The sequence below is a fragment of the Adiantum capillus-veneris genome, unplaced genomic scaffold (genome assembly GCF_014529385.1).
Source record: "Adiantum capillus-veneris isolate H3 unplaced genomic scaffold, ASM1452938v2 Hic_scaffold_388, whole genome shotgun sequence".
NCBI classification, from domain to species: Eukaryota; Viridiplantae; Streptophyta; class Polypodiopsida; order Polypodiales; family Pteridaceae; genus Adiantum; species Adiantum capillus-veneris.
Window position 1 is genome coordinate 30,227 of NW_028221488.1, and position 26,865 is coordinate 57,091.

At 43.3% G+C, this 26,865-nt stretch overlaps 1 protein-coding gene across 7 annotated transcripts; it reads right to left on the reverse strand.

The window, feature by feature from the left end:
• Positions 1-15,065: 15,065 nt before the first annotated feature.
• Positions 15,066-15,953, reverse strand: LOC147416900 (nudix hydrolase 14, chloroplastic-like). Of its 7 annotated transcripts, none has more exons than XM_086507978.1 (4): positions 15,847-15,953; positions 15,705-15,761; positions 15,604-15,622; positions 15,066-15,519 (listed from the first exon to the last, which is right to left on the reverse strand). In XM_086507978.1, the coding sequence occupies exons 1-4, from the start codon at positions 15,859-15,861 to the stop codon at positions 15,422-15,424; spliced, it is 189 nt and encodes a 62-aa protein (XP_086364104.1). In that variant the 5' UTR covers positions 15,862-15,953; the 3' UTR covers positions 15,066-15,421. The 7 variants fall into 7 exon arrangements, 5 of the variants coding, with proteins under 5 accessions (XP_086364104.1, XP_086364103.1, XP_086364101.1 ...); XM_086507977.1 differs by having other exon boundaries at positions 15,066-15,522; XR_015187474.1 differs by lacking the exon at positions 15,604-15,622 and having other exon boundaries at positions 15,623-15,761.
• Positions 15,954-26,865: the final 10,912 nt, after the last annotated feature.

Here is a 26,865-nt window from a genome sequence, read left to right on the forward strand (position 1 = left end):
AGATGAATTCGGCATCCATCAGCTTGTCAATCTCTTCTTTGATTCGTTTAGCAAATGTGTCATTATATGTGTAAGGACGTTGTTTGCTTAGTTTGGCATCTGATTTTAAAGGAATTGTATGTTGGCATATCGATGGATCCACTCCCTTGATGTCTTTGTAAGACCATGAAAACACATCTTTATACTTCTTGAGAAGCTGTGTTAGCATTTCTTCTTCCTCAGGCTCTAAATCAGTTGCTATATAGATAGGTTGAGGCTCTTCGCCTGGCGCAACGAGGTCAATTCATTTTGCATTTTTCAGCCCATCGTAAGATTCCTGGTTGATTCTTTCCCTTACTGGTGGTGTCATTATGATTTTTCTGTCTTGGATGGTGAATTTTTTATAGTGGGACGGTACATTCATGTTTCCTTTTTTTGAATCCTCCTTACCTTCACTTTCTCCCTCAGTAGTCCATACCTCTCGTAACGTCCGTTTAAGTTCTTGGTATTTCTTTTTACGCTCCATTTTGGTCCACTCTAGATCTTTTGTCTTTTCCTGTTTTGATTGTTGAGATTTTCTTGATTTTGTTCCTGTTTTAGTTTTTCATGCTTGTTTTATTTTCTCATGTGTCCTTTCCCTTCGAAATCTTGAGAATCTCCCTGATATTTGGTCTTTTATACAATCCTCTACCTTGACAAGCATTAGATAGTGAGTTTTGTCTTTTATCCTAAGCATCAGGTTTTCTCTAATTTTCTTTTCTACTCTTTTTTTTCTATAGCGTTCCTGGCGTCTAGGGTGTTGATTTGCAAAATCATAAAACTTGATATCTGCGGTTGTCTCCCCATGCTCGCTTTAGCTGTCTGAACACTCGTTATCTGCATCGTTACTTACTTCCAGATGCTCAGAGGAGTTATAAAACTCTTCCTGTTCTGGTGAGTCTACATTTTCATCTCCTACTGGTACACGGTTTACCATGTAATAGGGTAGCACATCATAGCCATCCTTATCGCAAAATTTTGTCGTTGGGCTATCTGTAATGGTACACACATCCAATGTTGCTAGTATGTGTTCCCATTCCATAGGTTCTAAGGCATCTTCGAGAAAAGGTTGCGAAATATAATCCTTGTCTTCAATAGCTCTTTCTAAGATGCATTCCTCTTTTCAAGCTTCCACAATGTGAATCTCCACACATCCATAGCTCTTTTTTCTGCCCTAACCATGCTGGAAGTTCGGACCCTGCCAATGTAGCCGAATCAAACTGTTCCACTGGTGTCTGGTTCACATCCTTGTAACTATGGTCTTTTAGGTATATTTTGGTTGTAGTCTCTCCACGCCTAAGATATATGTGCTCATAACCCCAATCCTGTACCATCTTTAATTGTCTCATGAATGGTCTTCCCAAGATGATCCCGTAATTGTTCTTTTTATCGAAATCAACTATTGCAAATGTATGCTCATACTCGATTCCGCAAGAGGTGACAATTACTTTTTCTAAAAGTCCTAGAGGCTTTTCCATGAACCCATATGCCAGTTGCAATTTCATTATGGTTGCTCTCAAAGTCGGTTTTTCCCATTTTTTCCAGATTTCTTTGGTGGCGATAGCGACTCCCGCTCCACTATCGAGAATATCCTTGGATAGTACTCCCTTGAATTCTACTGGTAGTGTGGTATTTCTATCTTCTCCCTCGCAATATTCTCCAACCTTGTTTAAAGGTATAGGCCTAATGTTTAGTTGAGGCTTGTCCAATTCTCTGATCCCTTCTTGAATTCTTGAGGTAGGGTCTTTTACTCCAAATTTTTCTAAACATTTTCCTACGGTGGTCCACATGTTTGGTTGTAACCTCAGGAGTTCGGCTAACGTGATTGTGCATGCCACAGGTGTGGACAATAACTCAATCAACCGTTGTGAATCCATTACTCTGTTGGGAGAAAGTCTTTGAGATGGAATTGCTCTCACTTCAGACTTAGCTTCATACTGCCCTAGGTAAGAGGGTAGAGTTTTTTGCAAGTCTGGTTGGCTGTGCCCCGCCGAACTAATTGACCCCTGGTCCCCCTCTTGTGAATGCATATCAAAGTTCATTTGTGATCTTGCCTCAAATTCTTCAATGGGAGGTAAGATCTCATTTTTCTCCTTCCCAGTGCGATTTAGTTGGTAGTTTACCCCATTAGCTTCATTTGCTTCCCGGATTTTCTTCCACGGGTCATCTAGACTGTCACAATCTTTACCCATCCCTGCCAATGTTTTAGGCTCGAAACCATCAATTGTCTCATTTGTTGTATTTGGCACTATGATAGGTTCTCTCCTAGACTCTGAGGCAGTCGTGAGTCCCTCCTTTGTGTCTGCTTGTTTCTCTTGAGTAGGTGTGATAGGGTTTGGAGCTGGCGCCTCGTACCAAGTTGCAGGTTTACCAAGTGGATTTTCTATCAAGGATTGGGTTGTTTCAATCATCTTCCGACACATTTCCAACCTTTGTTTTTCTAGTTCCGCATATGGATAAGTCATCCATCTTTGCTCTTGACTTTGGTTGTTTTTTAGTTTGGCTTCGTATGCTTTTAAAAGTGCGTCAAGCTGCTCATTTACTTTTTCTACCAGTACTGATCCTCCTGATCCTGCGCTTTTGGGTTCCACTATTTCCTTGGGCCCTATGGTTGCAGCAGTGTGTGAACTTAAACTAGCTAAATCCTCTAACCGCTCCAATCTATCCTTTGTGTGTTTTAACTCCTCGGATAGAGCCGTTTGCTCTCTTTCCCTCCTAGCTTTCATACGAGCTTTTCCAGCTTTCCAAGTACTTCTTTGATTTTTTATTTCTGCACTAGAGGCATCGGTCTTTGGCTCTTCAACTATGGGTTCGTTTGTCCTTCTTTGAGCTTGTGCCCGTGTGACTGCCTAAATAGGTATTACTGTTTCGTTTTTTGACCCCCCACTGGATGGCACTGCTTCCAGCATATTCAAAGTAGTTTTTACTCCTTTGCTCGAGTTCTTAGGGCAATCAAGAATCAAGTGAGTAATCCCACACTTGGTGCAATACGCATTGACTCTAATGATTTCATCGTGAGGATAGTCCCTAAGCCAATGATCTCCACCACACTTGTAGCAGGGTCCCTTAGGCTATTGAGGTGCTCCTTGAGCTCCTCTCTGTTGGTAAGCATGCCTCTGCCCGCCCATGCCTCCGTTGGCTATGAACAACAGTGTTCATTCATCCAAGTTGTATCTTCCTTCTCCTGCAGCCTGTGCAGTTGTTGGTGGTCCTATACTTCCAATCATGCTCCAAGGTTCTTGCGTCTTAGGTTCTTCCGGTGGATAATAGACAGGATTTGATGTATATCCATTGGGATCTTCGTAATATGCATGCATAGGTACCAAAGCCTTCTCTTCCGGTTCGTTTACCGTTGGTGCGTATCTTATGCCGACCGGTCGTACTCCTAGTAGGGGTGGTTGTTGCCCCAATACTGGTTGTGGTCTTTCAACTCCTACAGGTCCTGGTAGATTACCTGCTTGATACCTAGGCATCGGTGGGATTTGAGGAGATTCTACCTGAGCTTGAGGAGCATATGGTCGCTCTCTCACATATCCCTTGTTATAATTACATTCCTCCGTCACATGGTTTGTCCATTTTTGTTCACACACCACTTCGGCTGCTTAGCCTGAGGCTTGGCATACATATTAATTTTTTTTAGCACTTCTTCCACAAGTTTCTCCTAGCTTACAGCTACTTCTCCTTTCAGTGTTGTCTTAGCGGACTTGCTTCCACTTTGTTGTGAGGATGAATCGTCATCAAGATCCTTGAATTCACCCTCCTTGTAGATCGCACAATTGTCTACAAGGTAAAGAGCTTCCTTAGTTAACTCTTTAACGTTGTGCTCCTCTTCATATGTAAGTTCTTCTGGAGATCTGTGTTTCTCAGTCCTTGAATAAATATAAGCATAAGTCAGGACTGGGTTGGTACTTCCTCCACCGGGTAGAACTTCGCATATCTCTTTAGTCGTAGGGCTGCCTTTTGCACAGATTCCCCTTCTTTCTGTTTGAATTTATGGATTTACTGTATTATGAGCTATCCCCCTTTGTAAGAATTCCTCAATAAACTCGTCAAAAACCTCCTCCATAGATTCAAAATCTCTACGCTCCACAGAATCAAACCACGTGGCGATATCCTCTTCTAGGGTAAGTCCAAACCCTGCAAATTGAGTAGGGAAATCTAAAACTTCTTCAGCTCTAATTACACGCACAAAGGCTGCTACATGATCCCTAGGATCTCTGTTTCCCGTGTATTTCTTGTTTACCCATTTTTGTACCTGAGAAGGTCTAATTCTACGATGGTCTACAAATCTCATCATTGGTTCTCCTCGTCCTACTCGATATACCTTCTCTGGCCTTTGGTTCCTCTCCCAGAGGTTCTCCGAAAGCCATAATTTCTGACGGTTCTTGCAAGAGGTGGTTCATTTCTCCGAACTCGTTCTCTTTGATCTCGTTCTATGGGTTGTCTTCCAGGCTCTGCCAACTCTTGAGTTTTGGGTTTACTCTTGCCTTGATACTGTGAATGGAGTGGTGGTTCTTGTAAATCTCTTAGCCCTCGTGTGGCTGAATAACCACCTCTGTTTCGTTCTTGTTCTAATGTCGCACTTTGTTGAAGCCATGCCTGCAATGATGGTTGGGTTGCCTGTTGCTTCTGGTAGTTGAACGTCTGTTGTTGGTTAAAATGTGATGTTGCATCATACTCCTCTAAAAATGGATTTGTTGACTTGCTAGGGGTATAGGTGGACCTTGGTACTTCTTCGGGGGCATTTGTTGAGGTTTTTGGAAATGTTGCCTTATCTACCTCTGGCAAAATTCGCTTGTATTTTCGCCCGTACCTGTCAACAAAAATGATATCCTTCCCCATAGCATTTTCATAAGAGAACAAGTAAAGAACCTTGTCATTGCTCAATTCATCTGGGTAGGGTTCTTTGCATTGAAAATAAGAGACTACTCCCTCGCTCTTATGCTTATAAATTCCCACATTCTCATTATAGGTAGAGACTCTGGTTGTTTTTTTATCATACATAAAAAGAGCTCCAGGTCGATCAATTTTAGGAGGCGGCTCTTGAGTTTCTGAGACCATTTTTCCCTTTGCCACATTATCTCCATACCTGTTGTAATCCCAAGGTTGCTAACTATCAAATAGTGGTTCCCCTTTTCATCTCGGAATCTATCTCCATCATCATAGACTTGAATTATCTCCAGTCTCTGAGAAGGCCGTTCCTCTATACAAATACACTTGCGTCCCCAATAGCCAGAATAAACTAGGGCTCCCCGAGAGTTTGTTCCTTCTAAGAAGATTATAGTGAACTTGGCATTGTTCAAAGGGTTTTGGGAGGTACTTCCTCCTAGCATTGGTCCTTCACCGGAGAAACCTCCTCGCTGTTGACTACCCATCATGAAGAAGGACTTATGTGATAAGGTGTCAGTATCACTACCTTCCTCAATGATTGGGGCTAATGGATCTAGCCTTGCCTGAGTTACACTTTCATCGGTGGATACTAAGCTACACTGATCACCTGCCTCTTTTTGGTCTCTTGAAATGTGTCTTCCTGATCTTAAATTCATCAAACTTAGCAATGCTACTTATCACAAATCCAACCACTCATCTGGCAAGGGATCAGTTTCCGCACAACTTCTTGCCTTGCTGCCTGCTGAATATACCTGTACACAAGCTTTTAATTTCGGCAATCGAATCAAATCATTTAACCGCTAGAGGTGGTCTTAGTAATGATTGGTATAACTAGAGGGTTAATCCCAACCACTATTGTACTTTATACACTTCTGATGTTCTTAATTAAGTCCACTAATCTTGAACTGGACACAATCCAAGTGTTTGTCAGTCTAGAGGTAAAGTCTTAATTCTGTCTTTGCTCCGTCAAAAGGTCAAACAAAGTCCAATTTCACTTCTGAAATAAGTTATGGAACCCTTAAGTCAATTAGAACCTCCAGGTATGTCAACAGTTTAATTTTGTCCAAAAAATGACCCTGTAGACATCCTACGCGTAGGATGTCTTTTTTGCTCTGTTTCAATCAAAATTTGCAATGTAGACTTCCCTTGATGTGCTGAGCTCGCAACTTTTCTTACTTTTTGGTTTGGACACCTATAAGCTGGTCAACTTATCATAAATCTGTTTCAAAAGCCTAATGTCCATTCTGATGAATTCACCAGTCAAACCAACTCCAAATTGGACCAAACTTGACTAGGAGGCTTGTCTAAGGCTATATGAGAGCCTGGTATGTCTTAAATATCAGTTTTGGGCTTTTAATCATGCATTAGACATACTACGCATAGGATGTCTTTTGCAACAGAATTTAACCCAACTTGGTCCACAGCCTTTCCTTGATGTGCTGAGCTCACTGGTGTGTTTAGATCTGAGTTTGAATGTAAAAAGACCCCCAACTTAGCTATTCCAGCCTTTTTCAGTCAAAAATGCTAAAGTCTGCTTAAACTGTCAGTGGGCTTCTCTATGCTCTGCGGATCTCTCAGCAATACTCACAGAACTTTTGGACTTCAATTCAGCTTCTAACCACAATTTACCGTCTTTTACAGCTCTTTGATGAGCCTAACAGCAAATATAACATGCATGAAGTGCTCCAGATCATAAATTATGATGTCCTACTTACCCTACTCCTACTCATCATGTGAGATGGTGATTTTGGTGTCTCGGTTGCTTCCTGGCCTCCCACAGACTCTCAAGCTCTCCTCTCACCGCCTCTACCACTCCAACTCCTACTCTCCTATCTAATACTACCTAAGGCGAAGGATTTAGGCTATACACATGCTCCCTAGACTCCTCCTAAGACCTGGGGAGTCCACCACGCTATGATCCTATCTAAATGTAAAATAACACTCTGGCAAGCCAAAGAATCCCTATCCTCAAGGACTAGTCTCAGTCACCTACCTAGGGTTTTCGTCCTCGGCAGCGGCGCCAATGTTGGCGGATCCGCCGCGACGGACGTCAGCACAGCGAGAACTCACCTAACAAGATTTGTCAGCTAAGGACGAAGCTCGACCCGCAGGTGCGTGGAAGAAAGCATAGGGTGTCAACCTACACTCGACCGACTATTGACTACTTCCTACAGAGGTTTCTACCCAATGTCTAAGTTACAGCCTTCAAAAGTACACAGGAGGAGATTTCCTACAATGCTTCCACGAGCCAAATACCCATCAGACGTTCTCGAAACGCTACAAAACTTAAGGGATATCCTATTAACACCAATAGGCCACTCTCCCTAAGGTCCCTGACCCAAAATCCTACCCAAAAACACCCAATGTAGAATCACGTAGGATGTCTGACAGGTTTTTTTGCAGGTCGTCGTTTCTGAAAACTAAAGTGTCTAATGTGTAGCTGCACTTCTCCGCACTCAATTTCAACCACCAGTGTGCGTGTAGCGTCAAGATAAACTCTCACCCTCTCTCGTACACAGAATACACTTCTCACAGACACTTGATAAAATGAACAAAAAGGGTTTTTCCATTATGGTCAAAATTTGGTATAAATACCTTCCAAATACAATATCTCATGTTCCAAAGTCAAATCTTACTCAGTCTAATGGCAAAAATAATATACAAAATTGGAAACTTCTGTAAGCCCCAAGTATTTACAAATGAAATTACAGGTTTTCTTAATCAGAGAATGACTACATAGGATTTCTTTCTTTTCATATTCCGCCAGTCTTCAGTTGAGTGTAGCCACCAGTCGTCTAGTAACACAAACAAAGAGAAGCAACTGAAGATGTCAAGCTAACATACACTTTCAGACAACACATCCACGACGTGCTCAAAAGAAAGACTGAGCAATGGGAAGCAGAGGACGAAAATAGGCAGAAAACAGATGATTTGGAATCCCTGGTGGATCACCCAAAGGTAATCACTCTACACAAGGAGAACCACTGAGAGATGAAACTACCGAGAAGCAACGGTAGGAAGTTCATGTAGAGACGGACGCCCAACAAGTCTCACCAAAACCTACCACACCACCTCCTGCTAATGAAGAGAAAGAGAAAACGAAAAGGACCAGGAGAGTCATGAGAAAAAGAAAGAAAATATATGACAGGCTCAGATTGAGAAAAAAGATACAAGAAAGATAAGAGCAGGCAGCCTGCCTACCAAAGGAGAAAGAGTCAAAGTCTAGGACTTCCCGACAACAGACTACTCCAGATAGGGGTCCAATTTTGCCATGCTCAAGGGCAGTACTAGAAGATGCTGATAGACTGATCCAAGAATTCGATCTTGACTAACATTTGGAAAGCATCAAATTTCAATTCAAATCCTAGCAGACAATGTCCCAATTATATAATTAGATGTTCAAGATACCAAGGAGAAGGAAAATGCAGAAATAAAAAAGAATGCAAGGCTGCTACAACACCTTGAAAGCCTCCACAATGAAATTTGGAAAGTATCAAATTTCAATTCAAATGCTAGTGTGGACAATGTCTCAACTGAGAGAACTAAATTCTCAAGATACCAAGGAGAAGGCAAATGCAGCAGTTGAAGAGAATGCAAGGCTGTTGCAACACCTTGAAAGCCTCCATAGTGACAACAAGAACCTACAAGATGCACTCGAACAAGAAAGAAAGAATGCAGCTAGTCTTATTAAAGACTTGTGAGATCAAATCGGTGTCAATTGTGAGATGCAAGTGGAGCTACAACAATTGGAAGAAAATTTGGAAGGAGAATAGCAAAGGAGTACAAAGATAAATGACTCTTATTATGTTGTAAAGCAAGCACTCTCTCAACTCCTAGCCATGCAGGGTGTGCTTGCTCCACTTCTCGAGCACCAACATCCATACTATATGAGATCAAGGCTTTAAAGGTGGAGCTTGCACATGAAAACTATGTTGGAATTAGGGTTGCACGGAAACACACAAATCTAGGAGAAGATGAAGGAAGCTCAAGGCACACAATAGAGAGTGTATTACTAAGTGTGTAATGGAAAGATAGATAGCCCTAAAGTGATGGGTGTATATACTATGCACGGGGGGAAAAACCTCGTAAAGAGGGAAAAAGTACCCCAACGGTGCTAGTGTGTTCACACACATCACTACCACACCCCCTAGAGTGATGCGGTGAACGAGAGCTGGCACATGAGTAGAGGGAAGTTCCATGCCGTAAGGATAGGATCATTCCACAAAGGGGAGTAAGCCCAAATCTTTGCGCAAAGCTTCGAACTTCTCATGAGACAATGCCTTTGTGAAAAGATTTGCAAGGTTGTCCTGTGTTGGCACATAAGCCAAGATGATTTCTCCTACTGAGAGCCTCTCCTTGACATAGTGTTAATGCACCTCAATGTGCTTTGTGTGAGCATGAAAAATTGGGTTCCTTGCAACTGCCAATGCGCCCTGACTATCAGTGTAGATACTGTTGGCAGTGTCATGTCAAACACCCAAATAGCCATTTAAAGGCGTCTGAGCCATACACACTCAACCGTAGCTATGAAGACTACCCTATACTCATCCTCACAACTCAAAGTGGCCATAGTAGGTTGCGTCTTGCTCAACCACGATATACATGAACTGCCAAGCATGAAACAAAAACCACTTGTGAACACTCACATGTCAAAACAACCAGCCAATCTGAGTCTAAAAAAGCATGTAATTCTAGCGACAATGATCCCCCCTTGGAATAAAACAAGCTAAGATGTAAAGTGCCACTCAAGTAGCGAAAAATCCTCTTGAAAACCTACCAATGCTTAGAGCCTGGGCTATGCATAAACATGTTGACATGTTAGACTGTAAACTGAATATCCGGCCTCATGTTGCATACATAAATGAGGCAACCAACAACAGTTTGGTAAAGAGTGACATCAGCAGGATCGCCAGAATCATGTAGACTTAACTTCAAACCTATTTTCATGGGAGTGGCAATAGGTTTGCAATCCTCAAGTCCAAACTTACATAGTAATGTCTCTATGTAACTTTTCTGACACAAGGCAATACCACCATCACACTGCTTAAACTGTATGTCCAAGTAATGATGCAACAACCCCAAATCTTTCATCTTGAAAGTAGCATTCAAATCAGTCTTAAATTAAGCAATATGTGCTTCATTGGGACCAGTGATCAGCAAATCATCCACATAAAGAACAACAACTAGAAGTACATCGCTCTTACGCTTGACATACAATGTGCTTTCTTTTGGATTGTTACGAAAGCCTCGTTTGACCAAATGAGTGTCTCCTTTCTCATACCAAGCATGAGGAGATTGCTTCAACCCATAAAAAGCTTTGTTACATTTGCACACCTTATCCTCTTGTCCTTTCCTGACAAAACCATGAAGCTGGGTTACATAAACTTCCTCAAATATGTCACCATTCAAGAAAGTAGTAACAATGTTGGATTGATGTACATCCCAACCAAAATAAGCTTGCAATGCACATAGAAAACGCATAGTAGTCATACGACAAGTGGGAGCAAAAGTCTCTTTATAATCTATGTCTTTTTGCTGTGCATAACCCTTTGCAACAAGTTGAGCCTTATAGCGATCAATCTCACCATCTAGCTTGCATTTCAAATTGTAAACCTACTTTGTACCAATGGCCTTTTTCCAAGAGGCAAATCACATAAAGTCCATGTGCCATTTTCTATAAGTACATCATATTCTAATTACATGGCAGCCATCCAATTTTTTGGATTTTGTGCTACAGAGGTTCCTCAACATCATGTAAGCTAAACACAACCAAAGCATAACAATCTGATGCATAAGAGGCATGGCGAGAACCTGAACAAGTATGACTAGAAAAAGGTGCATCCAATTTGTTGTCACGCAAAGTACGTACCAGCCATTTAGACATACCTCTAGCTTGCTAATTTTCAGCCCTTTCTTCATCAAGTACATCATGTATATCTACATCAATAATAGGCTGATCTATAACATTTTTAGAAACCCCCATAGGCTGTACATTGGCCTCAATTGAATTTACATTCGTACTTCCACCACTGAAAAGAGGCAACAAAGTGTCATAAATATCTTGTGAGCTTACATTACTGTCTCTAGTACATGACAACAAAGGCTGAATAGAATCTTCCACAAACACAACATCACGTGAGACAAAAATACACTTTGTTTGCGTATGATACAACCTATAACCTTTGCTTTCAGCACTATAACCAACAAAAATATAATGACAGCCTTATCATCCAATTTTTTTCTTCCGCTTGTGGCACTAAACCATAAGCCAAAGAGCCAAAAACACGCATGTGCTCATTAGATAGCTTTCTATCATGCCATGCTTCAGATGGAGTCATAGACTGCAAGGCTTTTGTAGGATGCCTGTTGAGTACATAAGTGGCACACATGACAGCCTCGAGTCAAAACGAATGTGATAAAGATTGACTCTTGACCATACATCTTGCCATTTTCATAAGAGACCTGTTTTTTCTCTCAGCAACATTATTTTGTTGAGGCGTATACGGCACTGTACATTGGTGTTTTATCCCACGACTAGCCAAAAATGCATTAAATTCATGAGACATATACTCCCCCCCTCGATCGGAACGGAGGGTGCCCATAGTACATTTTGAGACATTTTCAACCATAGCCAGAAATTGTTTGAAGCACATAAAAACTTCGGGCTTTGATTTAAGCGGAAATACCCATGCATGCTTGGAGTAATCATCAATGAAAGTCACAAAGTAAAGGTAATTTCTCAAGTACGGAGTTTGCATGGGCCCACAAACATCACTATGCACAAGTTGTAACCTGCATGTGACCCTAACTGAACCATCCTTTGGAAACTTAGAACGCTACATCTTACCCAAAATACAGCCTTCACAAACGTATTTGACAGGTGCTTCAAGAGGCGGCAAAGAAGAAACCATATCAGATTTTTGCAAATGCAGCAAACTAGAAAAATTTAGATGACGAAAACGTGCATGCCAAAGTTTTGCATCTGAAATAGCCTTTGAAACCAAAACTGCATGTGCAAAATTCTGTCCACACTTGTCATACAAAGTGAGCTTATACAACCCACGGCATAAAATGCCAGATGCAACAATTTCATTACCAAAACTGAGACCATATCTTGTACATCTGCCATCCACAAATTTGACTATAAGACCAAGAACTAGCATTTGCAGCAATAAGCACGATCTTTCCAACTCCCTGAACTGGATAAGATGCATTGTTGGCACAAGTAAGTGAATTTCCATGAGAGACAGACTCAAGAGAGGTGAACAAATCACGATGTGAGGTAATGTGCTTTGTAGCACCACTATCAAAATATCACACATGTGAATCTGTAGAAACTGACATGCATGCATTATGGACAGCAGGATTATAGGTACACTCTGTACTAAAAGTCCATTCTACATCAACATCAGCATCACAGTCTCCTTTCATAGAAGACTCGACAATAGCTGCATTTGTAGTGGAAACATCATTTTTCAGTGAAACACCCTCTTTCTTCTTAGCCTCTTTGGCCTTCAAACTTAGGACACTACTTGATCAAGTGATCATTAGCTTTACAATAATAACAACACATCTTCTTTTTGCCCTTATCACCAGAATTTCCGAACAAATTGCTGCCAGCAGAAGCATTAGGAACAAGCAATTTTCCACTCGTAGAAGAAACATAATAAGTGATTGCATTGCTGTTACCACCCTTTCTTGAGCAGCAATAAAAGCCTATTTTGAACTGCACGCTGTCTAGTCCTATTTTTTTGGGAAAGTGACTCTTACAACAACAATGTGCATAATGCATCAAACTTGACAACTTCAAGATTTCCTTGGGTCATAAGTCTCCAAGTACTAGCAAAAGTCTGGTAAGAATCTGGTAAGGCATTAAGAATAGTCTGCACAAGGGAACTATCTGAAATGACTTCACTTGCAAAAATAAGTTGCTCATTGATATCCTTAACACCAGCAAGGAAAGTGTCCATATCATCTTCCTCATGCATAATCTTCGACTCCAGCTCTTTACGCAGCAATGCAATTTTTGTCTCATTGCGGCTTGCATAAAGACCAGCTAGAATATCCCAAGCATGTTATGCAGATTTCGTCGAGCGAATGTGAGGAGTAATGGTGCGCTTCACAGGCAACACAATCAACACATGAGCCTGTGCATCCTTTACATCCCAACGAGCTTGTTACTTCGTAGACAAAACAACTCTTAACAACAATAATCCTTGCAGCAAGACCTGCAACATCCTCAACATCGCCTACATCCTCAGAACTAGGACGTACATCAATGCCCTACAATATTCTAAACGCCCTTTGACACAAGAACATGTTGCATCATGTAAGCCCACATAGGGTAGTTGTCCCCATCCAATCTGTCCTCAGCAACAAATATCTTGAACACATATGTGTTGTTGTCAGCCATGGTAAATGTTGTACCTGATGTGAAAACTGCCCAAAAAGAGAAAGGGAGCGGGAACAACACGTACTATATAGCACAAACCATAGAAGACCATAAGGACCTGTTATGCAAAAAACGGCACTGACAAACTTTATTCACAAAATGATAAAATTGCCTGTGGAGAACTGCTTGTAGTGGAAACGGAGGCCGAAATGAACCCGAATCAGAAATTTGTGCAGACTTAGTTGTATGAGCTATCCTGAAATTTTTATTGACCTGCGAACGCTCACTAAAGCTCACGAAAATCAGAGAAAGTGAGCATGCGTGTGTTGGAGCTGCTAGCGACTAAGCCCAGGAGGATGCAACCTGTTCTGATACTAATTGTTGGAATTAAGGTTACATGGAAACGCACACAGCTTGGAGAAGACAAAGGAAGCTCAAGGCACACAACAGAGAGTGTATTACTTAGTGTGTAATGGAAAGATGGATAGCCCTAGAGTGATGGACGTATATACTATGCACGGGAAAAAAACCTCCTATAGAGAGAAAAAATGCTCGAGCGTTCACACACATCACTAATACATGTATATGGTAACAAACTATGACATACAAGTGATGATAGCCGACCCTATGGCCATTCAAAAGCAAAAGGATCAAGAAATCAGAGAGTTGAGAGAACATTTGGCCAAGGCTCAAGCCGATTTAGACACCCAAGATAAACAAGATGAATAGGAGCTACAGAGTAAAGAGCTGGTAATTTGTGCCACCACGGCAAAATCTTTATTACTTGCTCAACAAGTAACAATACCAGCCATAGATACTAAACGAGTAGACCTACACCCATTGTATATACCAAGTACATCTACAAAGGGTGGTGGTCTACCAAAATTTGAGAAAGCTACAGAACTGACTGATGCCCGAGAAGAGCTAAGGAAATGGTACCAATTACATTACACCTAGCTACCTATGTGGATGCATTAGCATTTGCCACCTCCACCTGCTTGCATGTATTATTCCATCTATAAATTGAGAAGCATTGTACAAATAATCATCCTATCAATCAACCTAACTACTTTGTGTTATTTTGTATTTCGATTGCTTACGTTATTTTTAATTATCATGTTAATTTAATGTATTAATTATGAATGATACCAATTATTATCCGCCAAAACATTTGGCATCTTGTGATGTTTAAAGTGCATCAAAGATATCAAGGCAAAGGTTATTTAATAAAGCTTGATGACTTGAAACATGCAGCACAACATGCTCATACCATAGCTAATTAGTTTTGTCACTTTGTGGAAGCATATTTTCTATATGGCATGTAAATATTTTATACAAGGGAAGATTACCAAGATACCCCCTAAAATTCGGTTAATTTGCCCTTCAAATTTCAAAATTTCTCAAAATACCCCGCTCTAAATTAGTTTAAGTGTCAACATTTGTGTTTACTACTTGAGAGACCACAATACCATCCAAAATCCTAGTTCTGTCAGCTTCAGTCGAGGGAGAACTAATCTTCCTATGAAGAGTTGCAAAGAGAAAAGTGTGTTTTGAGAGGACAAGTAGGGATATTTTGGGAATTACGGAAAACTTGAAGGGCATTTTAGGATTTTTTGGTAAAATATGAGGGAACTTCCCCAAATTTCAGGGGTATGTAAGGAATTTTGCCTTGATACAACTTTTTGCGACGATCACAAATTTAACACAATTGTAAAGTAACACAATTTTTAAAAAAAAATTGAAGTTCTTCAGTTGATCCCAGCCCTGACCACAAGTAAATGGTAGTTTTCTTTTTAATAGAAATAATGATCACTCCAAGAGGGAAATTTGCCTTCGTTATGAAGGATTCAGTTTGGTAAACTGAATTGAATGTGTCCTCTTGCAGTCAAAGAAAGACATCATGTTAATGTTGTGCATGCATGCTTGGCTCGAGCTTCATAACACATCGCTATATGCTTAAACCTACAGGCTCAATCTATTGCTGGCAGCTCACATTGACGCTATCTTAAGAGATAGCATTGAGTGTATCTACATGAAGTAATTGCAGGCATTCTGTGATTAGATGTGAAACATCCTTGAAAATTTCTCTGAAGTGCACATTGAGAAAGACGGTGAGAGTTCTCAGAGATTAGACAGATCAGGTGCATTCGGCGGTGCTGGTAACAAGCCTTCCCTCTTTGCCATTTCATAAAGTGTAATTGCTGCAAGCACCTTTGCATCTGCTGTCAATCGCCACAAAGTTTTGTAAGGAACTACATGTACTTTTATGAACTCTCCATGGTCTCTGAGGCCTGTTTCCTGACCTTGTAGTGAATCAATTACCTATGGTATGGAACATTTCAGGTATCTAAGCAACCAAAGGTGCAACAAGTTCTCCAAGCATTGGCTGTACATTCGAAATTACCTCTTGCTTTACATGGCTTCTGTAGAGCATTAAACTGATTTCCTCATCACATCCACCCTGTTCATATCAATTCAAGTATGAAACAGAATTATATGCAGGTGATCAATTAGAAGCAAAGATATCAATTGAATTCTGATCCTACCGGAGAAGGAAACATTTGTTGTCCAGTTGACTTGTCAAGAAAGTTCGTCAGATTTACCAGATCAGCAGACTTTATATGAATCCCCGTCTCTTCTTCTACCTATTTTTGTAGGCCAGGTAATTAATATAGCTCAAAGAAAGTACTATGCAATCTCTGCCTGAACAGACATTCACACTAAGGTTAAAAACTCAAATCAGGCTGCACAGGCACAAAAGACAAAATCTCCTCCGGCATCTTTAGTAGTGACTAAATACTATGACACACAGAAACTATAGCACATGCACAAAAGACATAGATATCTATTTACGCAGCGCGCCTTCGCCTCCTTTGCTCAATCTCTCTGTAATTTTGGGAGAATGGATGAGCTTGATGATTGCCTACCTGAAGGTTATTTTCAACTCTTTCCAGTCTTCTATTACTAGATGCTTTCATAATGAAATTCATTCACGTCAGTTCTCAATTCATATAGATTGATGGTAGAATAGTGATGTCTTAGTTCATTAGGAAAAAAATCAGAGTGATGAGAATGTCCATCTGCAATCTTCCAAGGTAAATGTACTCTGCTAGTAACACTCTCATACAACACATATCCTCCATGACATTTTTTAAGGGACCTTTAAGGATAGGAGTCGCTGAAATCAGCTCTCCTGAGTGACTTTGTTGTGTAAGGTTTGTGGGCTTTGTCCTAGTGTCCCCATGGAGCATGTCCCTGGGGATCCTAAGTGGCATATGGCATGTGTAGCATTGGCAAAAGAGGCCTTGGCCATAGGCTATCCCATGTGGAGCACTTCTAGAGTATAATATCACATGTAGGACTCATGTAAGCATGAATAAATCCCCCTCAATATGCAACTTCGAGTTTGGCTCTTAGAATAGGTTGTTCCAAGTTGTTATGCATGAGGTTAGCGATGCTACCTCTCTAGTGCTATATGTATACTCATTTCAACCAAGTAATCTAGTTCATTTTGTGTCTACACTCTAGTCAATTTCTATTGAGCGATTACTGTTGTGATTAGCATGTCATTAGTGTGAATGCAACTCTATTTTATCCACCTCCCTAATTGTAACATATGGTATTAGAGCGATAATGAGGTTAGCATCTCTAATTGATAAGATCGTTAATCTCTCTCTTTGTATGCATATGCTCTATTAGTACTCTATTAGCTTGCTTGAGCAAGTTCTTGTGCTTGAACCCTTGAGCCACTTCTCTTCTAGTTGAGGACTCATTAGCAAAGGCTTCATCATTAGATGCATGTGTGTTTAGATTCTTGCATTTCCCATTGCATTTGCATCATTTCGTGCACACAATTACTCCAGGGTGGAGCACGGGTCTTCCCTATGGCCTCGTATTTTTGGCAATGCAAGACATAATCTTGAACATACCCATGTAAGCCTCGTCAATAAAACTATCGTCGTAAGAGTGCAAAGGTTTTCTTTATGCATGGGTGCCCTGCACTTGGACTATCATGACATTCATAAAGAATTTGGTGTCACAGGACTACGTACTTTGATCTCCATGAACAGCATGATGAACGGAGGATCGAGACGATTCCTCTTTGTAAGGCACTTACCTGGTGGCGTGATATGACAAAGAAGCCTATGACGTGGGCTGATTTTTTGCGCCAAATTCAAAAAAGATTTTGCAAAAATGGATCCTTTAAAAGCCTATGCTAAGCTACAGAGTCTGTCGATGAAAACTATGTCCTTTGACAAGTATACTACGGCTTTCAAGGAGGCACTCACTTTCTGTAAGGTGGACTCTATGCATGTTGTACACATGTATCTCTTGGGTCTATATGAAGATTATCATTGGAGCTTGATTAAAGATAAAGCCCCGATTGATGTCGACGATGCTGTGGCAAAGGCCAGAACGTTCCACTTAACAAATGAAGTGAATTATGAAAAGAAGTTTTGATCACCAATCCGGCAAGGGCACTTCGAGGAAGCAGCCCCGATTCCAACAAAAGTCAAAATCTCCGTTGAGACGACCTCTCGACAATATCCTGTATGGTACCCAAGAGAAGAAAAAAGCCAAAAATGCCATCATTGCCAATGCAATGAAGAAGGGGGCTTGCTTGGCTGTGGCCATATGGGCCACCAAATTAAAGATTGCCCTAAGAAGAAAACCAATAAGCCACATACGCCCTTCGGTTCATATTCATGAGATCTCAGGCAACTCTGATGTTAGTTAAGTTGAAATCCATCATTTAGCACATAGTTCATGCACTAATTGTACATTTAGCACCAAAGTGTTTTATAAGCATGATCTTCCCCATTTTCTCGTAAAGAGCAATGGTCACGATGTAACCATACTCCTAAAGCTCACATAATTTTGTGGATGCAAAATTGGTAGAGAAACTACACCTGCAGATGCGGGACACTAGCCACGAGTATCGTGTGAAGATGGCTCGAGGTGAAGATACGGATGAGTACGGAATCAGACGATTCCTAGGCCTCGAGCTAGCCGATTACAAAGAAACCTACATTTCCACGTCATGTGTCTAGACAAGCAAATGTTATCTTAGGAATTCCATGGTTTTTTTATAAACAAGATACATTGTATATAGACTATGTACATCACTCTCTTGTTTTTGTTAAATAGGATATGCCTCATGTGTCTGTTTCGCTATGTAATCAGATTTCTGTAAATAATGGGTTTACAAATACCAAAGGATACAAAGTCTTTTGATGTTGACTTTCATCAGTGTATACCATTTGCATGGTTTTTGATTCATTAGTGCTTGGTACTTCTGTCACCGAATTTCATAAAAATGTTTCATGCTCTTCTGTTGAACTTCGAGATTCTGACGAGTCCACCCTTATCCAAGAAATCATAACTGATTTCAAAAAAGTTTTTCTTGATGATCTACCTCTTGGCTTGCCGCCTTCGAGAGGAGTAGATCATGCCATTGAAGTTGCGGTTGGTAGTAAGTATTTTTCAAAGCAACCCTATCCCGCTTCAGTAAAACCAAAGAGGACAAGATTCAGTGACAACTGAAGGATTATCTCGACAAGGGGTTCGTTCTGCCAAGTAAATCTCCATGGGGAGCGCCTGTGTTACTTTCTCGAAAGAAAGATAACACTATGCGTTTTGCGTTGTTTACAAGGGATTGAATAAGCTCACTATCAAGAATAAGTACCCGCTCCTGCGTATGGATGATCTCATACATCGACTCAATGGAGCATTATACTTTATGAAGATAGACCTACGATCAGGGTATCATCAAATACGAATCAAACTTGAAGACGTTCCTCAAACGGGTTTCGGTCCCTATGTACCTTTTCGTTTGACCAATGCTCCTGCTACGTTTCAGAAAATGAATAAGCTATTGAGACCATTTCTCGGTAAATTCGTTGTTGTATTTCTCAATGACATATTGATTTATAGTCGAAGTTTATCCTAACATCTTGTGCATAACACAACAACGATCTTAGTACTTCGATCATATCGTGTGTATATACGCGCTATGATCGAAGTACTAAGAGCTGAGAAGCTTTCTACCAAAGCCTCTAAGTGCGAATTTTTCAAGAAAGAGCTTCTTTATCTGGGTCATATTATTAATTGCAATGAAATTTGAGTTGACCCTGATAAGCTAGATAAAGTGTGAAATTAGCCCATTCTGAAGAATATATGTCAAGTCAAGTCCTTTCTAGGCTTTTTTTCACTCAAGGATTACTCCAAAGTTGTTGCCCTGTTTATGCAACTTTTGAAAGGAGGGGTAAAAGGACCGAAGACTTTGGGGCCTCCCTGTAATCATAATCCTCCTGTTGTATGGAATGACTGTCTCGACGAGGGCGTTAAGACATTAAAGCACTCGGTGACCATTAGACCAATACTGCATATTGTGGATCCGAGGAAGCCATTTGTAGTCGAAACGGAGGCTAGTGATTATGCGCTTGGTGCAGCATTGTATCAGGATGGACGCCCTATTGTGTTTGAAAGTAAGAAACTTTCTGCACTGAAATGCGTTATCCAACGTATGAAAAAGCGCTTTACATTGTGGTTCACGCTTTGAGGAAGTGGTGGCATTATTTGTATGGCTCTACCTTTATTGCGCGAACAGACCATCACTCTTTGCACACTGTCTGTGATCAAAGGCATCTTAGAGGCCGGGAGGCCGGATGGGTTGAACTTATGTAAGAGTTTGACTTTGAGATTCGATACAGGAAAGGATCTAACAATAGAGTTTCTGACGCACTCAACGAGATTCCTGAGGTTAATGCTTTGTCTATGGCCGAAATCTATCTCTCTCTCTCTCTCTCTCTCTCTCTCTCTCTCTCTCTCTCTCTCTCTCTCTCTCTCTCTCTCTCTCTCTCTCTCTGTGTGTGTGTGTGTGTGTGTGTGTGTGTGTGTGTGTGTGTGTGTGTGTGTGTGTGTGTGTGTGTGTGTGTGTGTGTGAGAAAGCGAACACACTGTAGCTATTGTGCGCAGATAACCAGGCACGAGCAGGCCAGGTTTTTCCAGCCTGCGCGAACTGAACCAGGGGCAGACAGGTGTTTTGGGGCGGTGCACAGGCCGGCAGGTAACAGAAGGGGCGCACCAGAGGGCTGCAGGACGTAAGGGTGGAGCAGACCCCTCGCGCAGCGCAGCAGATCATGTAGGGGTTGCCGAGCACGAAGAGCAGCAGACGCGTAGGGCTGTGGAGATGCAGAGGGAGCAAGTGCAGGTTTTCGGATAGCAGCCAACAGGGTTGCGTCCTCTGCTTTACAGGGTGTTCGCGTGCGCAGGTCGCGGGCCAGTACCACAGAGGTGGCTTATCGAAGCCACGTGCTGACCCAACTGGGGGCCGCGTGTATTTTGTTTCCATTCAGGTGCAGAATCAGGAGCAGACCCCACTGGGGCTGCGTTTCTTGTCTCGGGCAGGAGTATATGCGTTGCGCCCTGTGGGGTTGTGCAGGACAACGAACACAATGCCCTTCATCTTATTTTGCTCTATTGCTAATGCCTGCAGTGGGCTGAGGTTGTGAATATATCCGCATCGGGTTGTGGATGCTCACTTGTTGCCTGGTTATTGCTGAGCCAGAGCGTTTTTTGCGGTTTTTTGCGACGACCAAGCATGAGGAAACAGAACGATAAGCTTGACCCTTTAGAGGATGCAATTCAAAAGTGCAAAGAAGAAATGACCAAAACAATCAACAAGATCAACCGCAGCTTATTGGGCACAATAAAAATGCTCGACGAACACCTGTTGGCCCAAGAAAGCAAGATAGCTACACTGGGAGATCGTGTGACGGCCCAAGACGAAGAGATTGTGTCACTCAAGAGGGAGCTCACAGAGGCACAATCACGAAATACACTTGAAGAGGGAGAATTGCAACCTCAGTAATAGAAGAGCTAAACACGATCAAAGAGCAAGTGCGAGCCATCAAAGAGGGGGAAGAGCCATAGTTACATGGGACGGCGGGTCGGGGACGGGAACGGGGACGGGACGGCAAAAGTCAGGAAACGGGGACGGGGGTCAGGACGGCAAAAAAAAAAAAAAAGAGTTTTTTTGGCATTTTTTGACCTATACACATGCCACATACATAGAGCATCACTTTGACCACAAATTTACACTAAATAGACCAAAGAACATGAGTCATATAGACGCAAATGTGCTAATAAAACATCGAGAAATGAGGACCCAAAGGGTGGCTTTTATAGCCATTGGGGTGCTTTGAAGTTCAAACATATGGCTATTGGAGAGAAACTAGCCTCTAGAAATGATCAGGTTTTCAAATTTTAAAAAAAGTCCCCTCCCATCCCCTATCGTCCCCTCCCGTCCCTGCCGTCCCCGGGACGTTTTGCCTGTGTTCCCACTTGGTAGCTCTTTTCCCGTCCGTCCCCCCCCCCGTCCCGGAAATGGGCATCCCCCGTCCCTAGGGTCCGTCCCCTCCGTCCCCTGTTACTATGGGAAGAGCAGCACAAAGAAATGACGACCTCTTGGATGGACGTTATCGCAAAGACTCAACAGAAGGCAGATGAGGCCGAGAAGTGGATTGAGGTTGCCAAGAAAGGGAAAAGCAAGGAAACAACTACGTTCACACCCACCATCATTAACCTACACTCGAAGAGGAGCAAAGAAGGCGTGTGCGCTCTCTACATGTGAGGATCTGCGGTCTTAAAGACTAAGATAATGTGGACGAAGAGGTAAAAGAACTCATGGCTCTGATGGGGGTTCAAGAGCCGATGCACTCAAGAGCTTGGAGAGTGGGCAACAAGAAAAATGGGAGCAAGGGGGAAACCTCGAAAGAAAGGGCACTCATCCTTCGTCTTTCCTCCATGGAAGCGAAGAAGGACTTTTTGAAGAAGAGACCAACTCTTAAGAAAACAGGCATCTTCCTCGGGGATGACCTTACCCTCTCACAGATAATTCATATGTAGGAGGTAATGCCAGAGATTAGAGCGGCAAGGGAAAAAGGTAAGATTGCTTTTTACCGAGATGGAAGAGTGGTTATATTGGAGCCACGCTCCACATGACGATGTGAGACCTATGGGACCACACTCAAAGTTGCTACCTGGAATTGTAATGGATCTATGTGTCTTGATGTGGGTGCTTTTGAGGAAAGTTTTAGTGGGAGAGATATCATCTTCTACTCTGAGACACATCAGGCCCCTGGGCAGTCTATGCCTCACATTAGTGGATATAGATGGGAGACTGCATGTAGACAGGAGACACGATCAGAGCACAGAGGGCGGGGCTCAGGTGGAGTGGTAGTGTTATTCAAGGAGGAGTTGCAACCATTGATACATATAGCTCGCAGGGATGAGCAAGCTAGGTATATGTGGGTGAGATTGAGAGCAGAGACAGGCAGATATCTTTACATTGCTATTTGCTACTTCCCCCCAAGTACGCCAGTGTATGCACCACCCAGAGGACAGTCCACCTTTTCTATTTTGGATGATGACATCCTGGAGTTCTCTAGAGATGGTGGCATCATCATTCTAGGGGATTTCAATCCTAGGACTGCCCATCATCAGACAGTTTTTTATGATACTTCAGAGGAGATGCTGAGAGAGCTGGATGTTACAGAGACGGGCCTATCCAGACTATCACAGGATGGGGAGCATACTGAGTATGGACGACAATTGATAGACATGGGGACTGCACATGGATCAGTCATCTTGAATGGCCTACAGAGATTTCCCAATGCGGGGGGTTTTACATGCTTTCCACACAGACACAGTGGATTATGTCATGGCACAGCCAAGTCTCATCCCTAGTATCCAGGACCTCACGGTTGGACCTAGACCTGTTGGTGTGGCAGTGGACCATGCTCTTGTGTCGATGACCATCTCTTTCGAGTTTAGTGTAGCACACAGGCCACAGGCAACAACTCCTACTCGCTACACCTTCACGCAGGAGACGGACTCTGTATACCGATGAGATCTACAGACGCTTGTGTACAGAAGAGCCAGGGCGACCTTTAAAGCATAGTTACCCGGAACGCGGAACGGGAACGGCGATGAGATCCCCGCGGAACGGGGGAACGGCTAGGGGTCCGGAACGGGAGGTATAAAAAACACCCAAATAGTGCATTTTTAGCTCCTTGTGTTTAAATACGAGTATTAGAGTGCTTTGACTCTAATACTCACAAAAAACTCGTTTTGAAGACCATTTTCAACCTTGCTATGACTAGATGATGAGAGAGAGAGAGAGAGAGAGAGAGAGGGAGAGATTTGAGAGAGTGGGAGGGAGAGGGAGAGATTTGAAGGCTTGAAGCCTTGAGCCTTGAGAGAGTGAGTCTTGAGAGGGAGAGATCTTGAGAGTGTGAGAGGGAGAGAGCTTGAGCCTTGAGGATTAGCTTGTGGAGAGAAAGGGGGAGGGGGGTGCATTTTATGAGTCCTTGAGGCCTTGCACCCTTCAAAAAGAAGCCCAAACATTTACTTCAATTTTTTTAATTTTTGCCAAATTTGTTTGTAGCCGTTGGCCGTTCCAGGGGCATTCCGGAACGTTCCGGGGGCGTTCTGGAACGTTCCGGGGGCGTTCCGGAACGGCCGTTCCGGTTTGCACTGGCCACCCGGAACGTCAGACGTTCCGGGACTTTTCGGAACGTTCGGGAAGGGATCTGCCCCCCGGAACGCCGGAACGGGGGCTAGGGGGCGTTCCCCGGTAACTCTGCTTTAAAGGAGCTTACTACTATACTAACACAGACATTACATGATGCAGCAGCAGAGGCATACCCACACACGCAGCCTGAGCAAAGATGCCGTTCTGGGAGGATGCCCCAGAACAGCTGGTATGATCAGAAATGCCGCGAGACCAGAGCTAGACTTCAGAGGGAGGTGCTTTTGGGGCCATCACTCACTAGCAGTCACAGATTGACTTCTGACGCCTAGTGCGGTGGAAAAAGAGGGCATTTTTGGCTCACCTACAGCAGGATCTATACCAGCTATTCTTGAGTCAGGACTCACATGAGGCATGGCGGCTCTTTCATGAGCACTCCCCCCCCCCCTGCCATTACCTCTACAGAGGCCTGGGGCCAGTACACGTCATCTCTGTACACAGTTCCTCGATAGCCGCCCCTTCCGGACTCCCCCGATCCATGCCCCCACACATGTGCTTTTTTCACTGCTGAGATGGTGAGGAAGGCCATTGACAGGATGAGGACTGGGAGAGCATATGATCATGATGGCTTAGTGGTTGAGCACTTCATGCATGCCAGAGATCTACTAGCAGAGCTCCTAGCAGTTATGTTTAACCGTGCCATGTGTGAGGGCTTGCCTGATACTTGGAGCCTATCTACTATTGTACCTATCTTCAAGTCAAGAGACCCTATGGAGCCTGGGAATTATCACACTATCATGATCGGACACACATTGGCCCGGTTGTATGCATCCATTCTTGAGCAGCAGCTGAGTAGATGGGCAAAGAGGGAGGGATACGTGCAGCCGGGCAGGCAGGATTCAAGAGAGGTTTTTCTACTATTGACCATATCTTGACACTCAGAGCCATCATTGAGGAGGGCAGATCACATGGAGACGGATCTATTGCAGCTTTGTGGACTTCCACAAAGCATTTGACACAGTACCCAGAGCTAGAGTGATGCGCAGATTACAGGAGATGGGCGTACCCACAGAGCTCATTTGGGGGTCATGGCACTATACAGGTCAGTAGTGGGGCACGTACGCACCTTAGAGGGCCTATCTACAGTGGTTCATTCCACTATTGGGGTGAACCAAGGTTGCCTGCTCTCTCCTACTCTGTTTGGTATGTATGTGGATGAGGTTTCTGACTACATTGAGAGAGATGGTGATAGAGGTGCACAACTGGCAGGAACATGGATTCCACTATTGTTATATGCTGATGATATTGTGTTGATCTCCGACTCTCCGGAGGGGATGTCACTTGGATGCTTTGCATAGGTTTGCCCATGAAAGTGGTTTGTCGGTCAACCTTGGTAAAACCAAGGTCATGGTATTTAATACCACCCCACAGTGGATCAGGAGGTCAGCGCCCGCATTCACATACGGCCAGGAGACAATGGAGTATACAGATGCTTACACCTACCTTGGAATGGTTTTTAGTGGACCAGCATTTTCATTGAGAAGAGCAGCAGAGACTAGATTGACCAGAGCCCATGCAGCATTGGGTAGATTGGAGAGGATGTGTTCACATGTTCAGTTTCAGGAGCCTCGAACAAAGCTCTGGCTCTTTGACACCCTGGTGGCTTCTGCATTGCTCTATGGAGCCGAGATTTGGGGACCTTCATTGGACCATCATGGGAGGACAGGTCGCACTGATGGATGGGGGGACATGGAGAAGCCACTAGTCTCTATGATCTCACGGCTCATTAGAGTCAAGGCCTCAGTACCACGTGCCATTATCCGAGCAGAGCTAGCTGCCCCCCCACTAGTGGTTGAGGCGCTCACCAGATCGGTCTCCTTCATACACCGCATGTGGAAACTTCCCAAAACAGATATGCCCGCCTTGCACTTGAGTCCTCTCGGCAGTTAGCCATGCATGGAGATACAGCATGCTGGTATGGGGAGATGACATCATGGTTTCATGGTTTCAGGCGCATGGGTTCAGCATAGACAAACTGACCCCCTTCCAATACTCACTGGATGCACCCTCTCTGACTCTCACACAGTCCGAGATCACCAGGCTCATCCGTCAGGACCAGACTCAACTAGACACCAGGAGGACATGGATACAGCCAACACAGGATCTGGGCACGAAGATGGCTTTCTACAAAGAGCATCTTCTCCAGCTCACGGAGGATGGTTTTGTGACGAGACCCAGATACATGGACACCCACTTGTCTCATGGGATACGATGTGCTATTGGCCAGATACCCACATCTTCACACCTGCTGCGGATCGAGACTGGGAGATACAGCACAGTACCGGCAGAGGCCAGGACATGCCTCCTGTGTGACCTGGAGCCTGAGACAGAGTTGCACTACACATGCCACTGCCCCATCTACTACGAGATATGCGGCCGCTTCCATTGCTTGTTCAGAGAGGGCTTCGGACCACTCTCCAGAGTCATGTGGTACGAGGATCAGAGATGCTTGGGTCTGTTCTTGCTCGAGCTGCGCAAACACAGAGAGAGCCTAATGAGGGGAGAGGCTAGCCAGTCTCATAGACGGGCTTCTTTAGAGTAGACACTGGACACCTCGAGGAGCTACTACCACAGGAGAGCTCGCTGCCTCACACCAGAGGCACACTGATCGACCGAGCGACCGAGTTAGGGAGATCCAGATGCCCACGACTACGGAGGACTACACAGCATCGACAGAGGCAACATCAGAGGATTCATATCACTCTGGCCCGACATGCACGACGCCCGGTCAGGCCATTGATCATGGAGAAGATTGATGAGATCCGCCAGCGACCGATGCTGGATCTTTTGTGATCTATGATTTAGCTATCCCACCTAGTTGATTAGATCACACCTAGCTGTTTCGGATTCCATAGCATTTTATTCTGTCATTTTTTTGTTACACATGACTTTATATCAGATCCACCACATTGTAACTTTCTGTCTCAAGAGGTCATTCTGGCCTTCTGAAGACTTAATGAGTAGAACATTT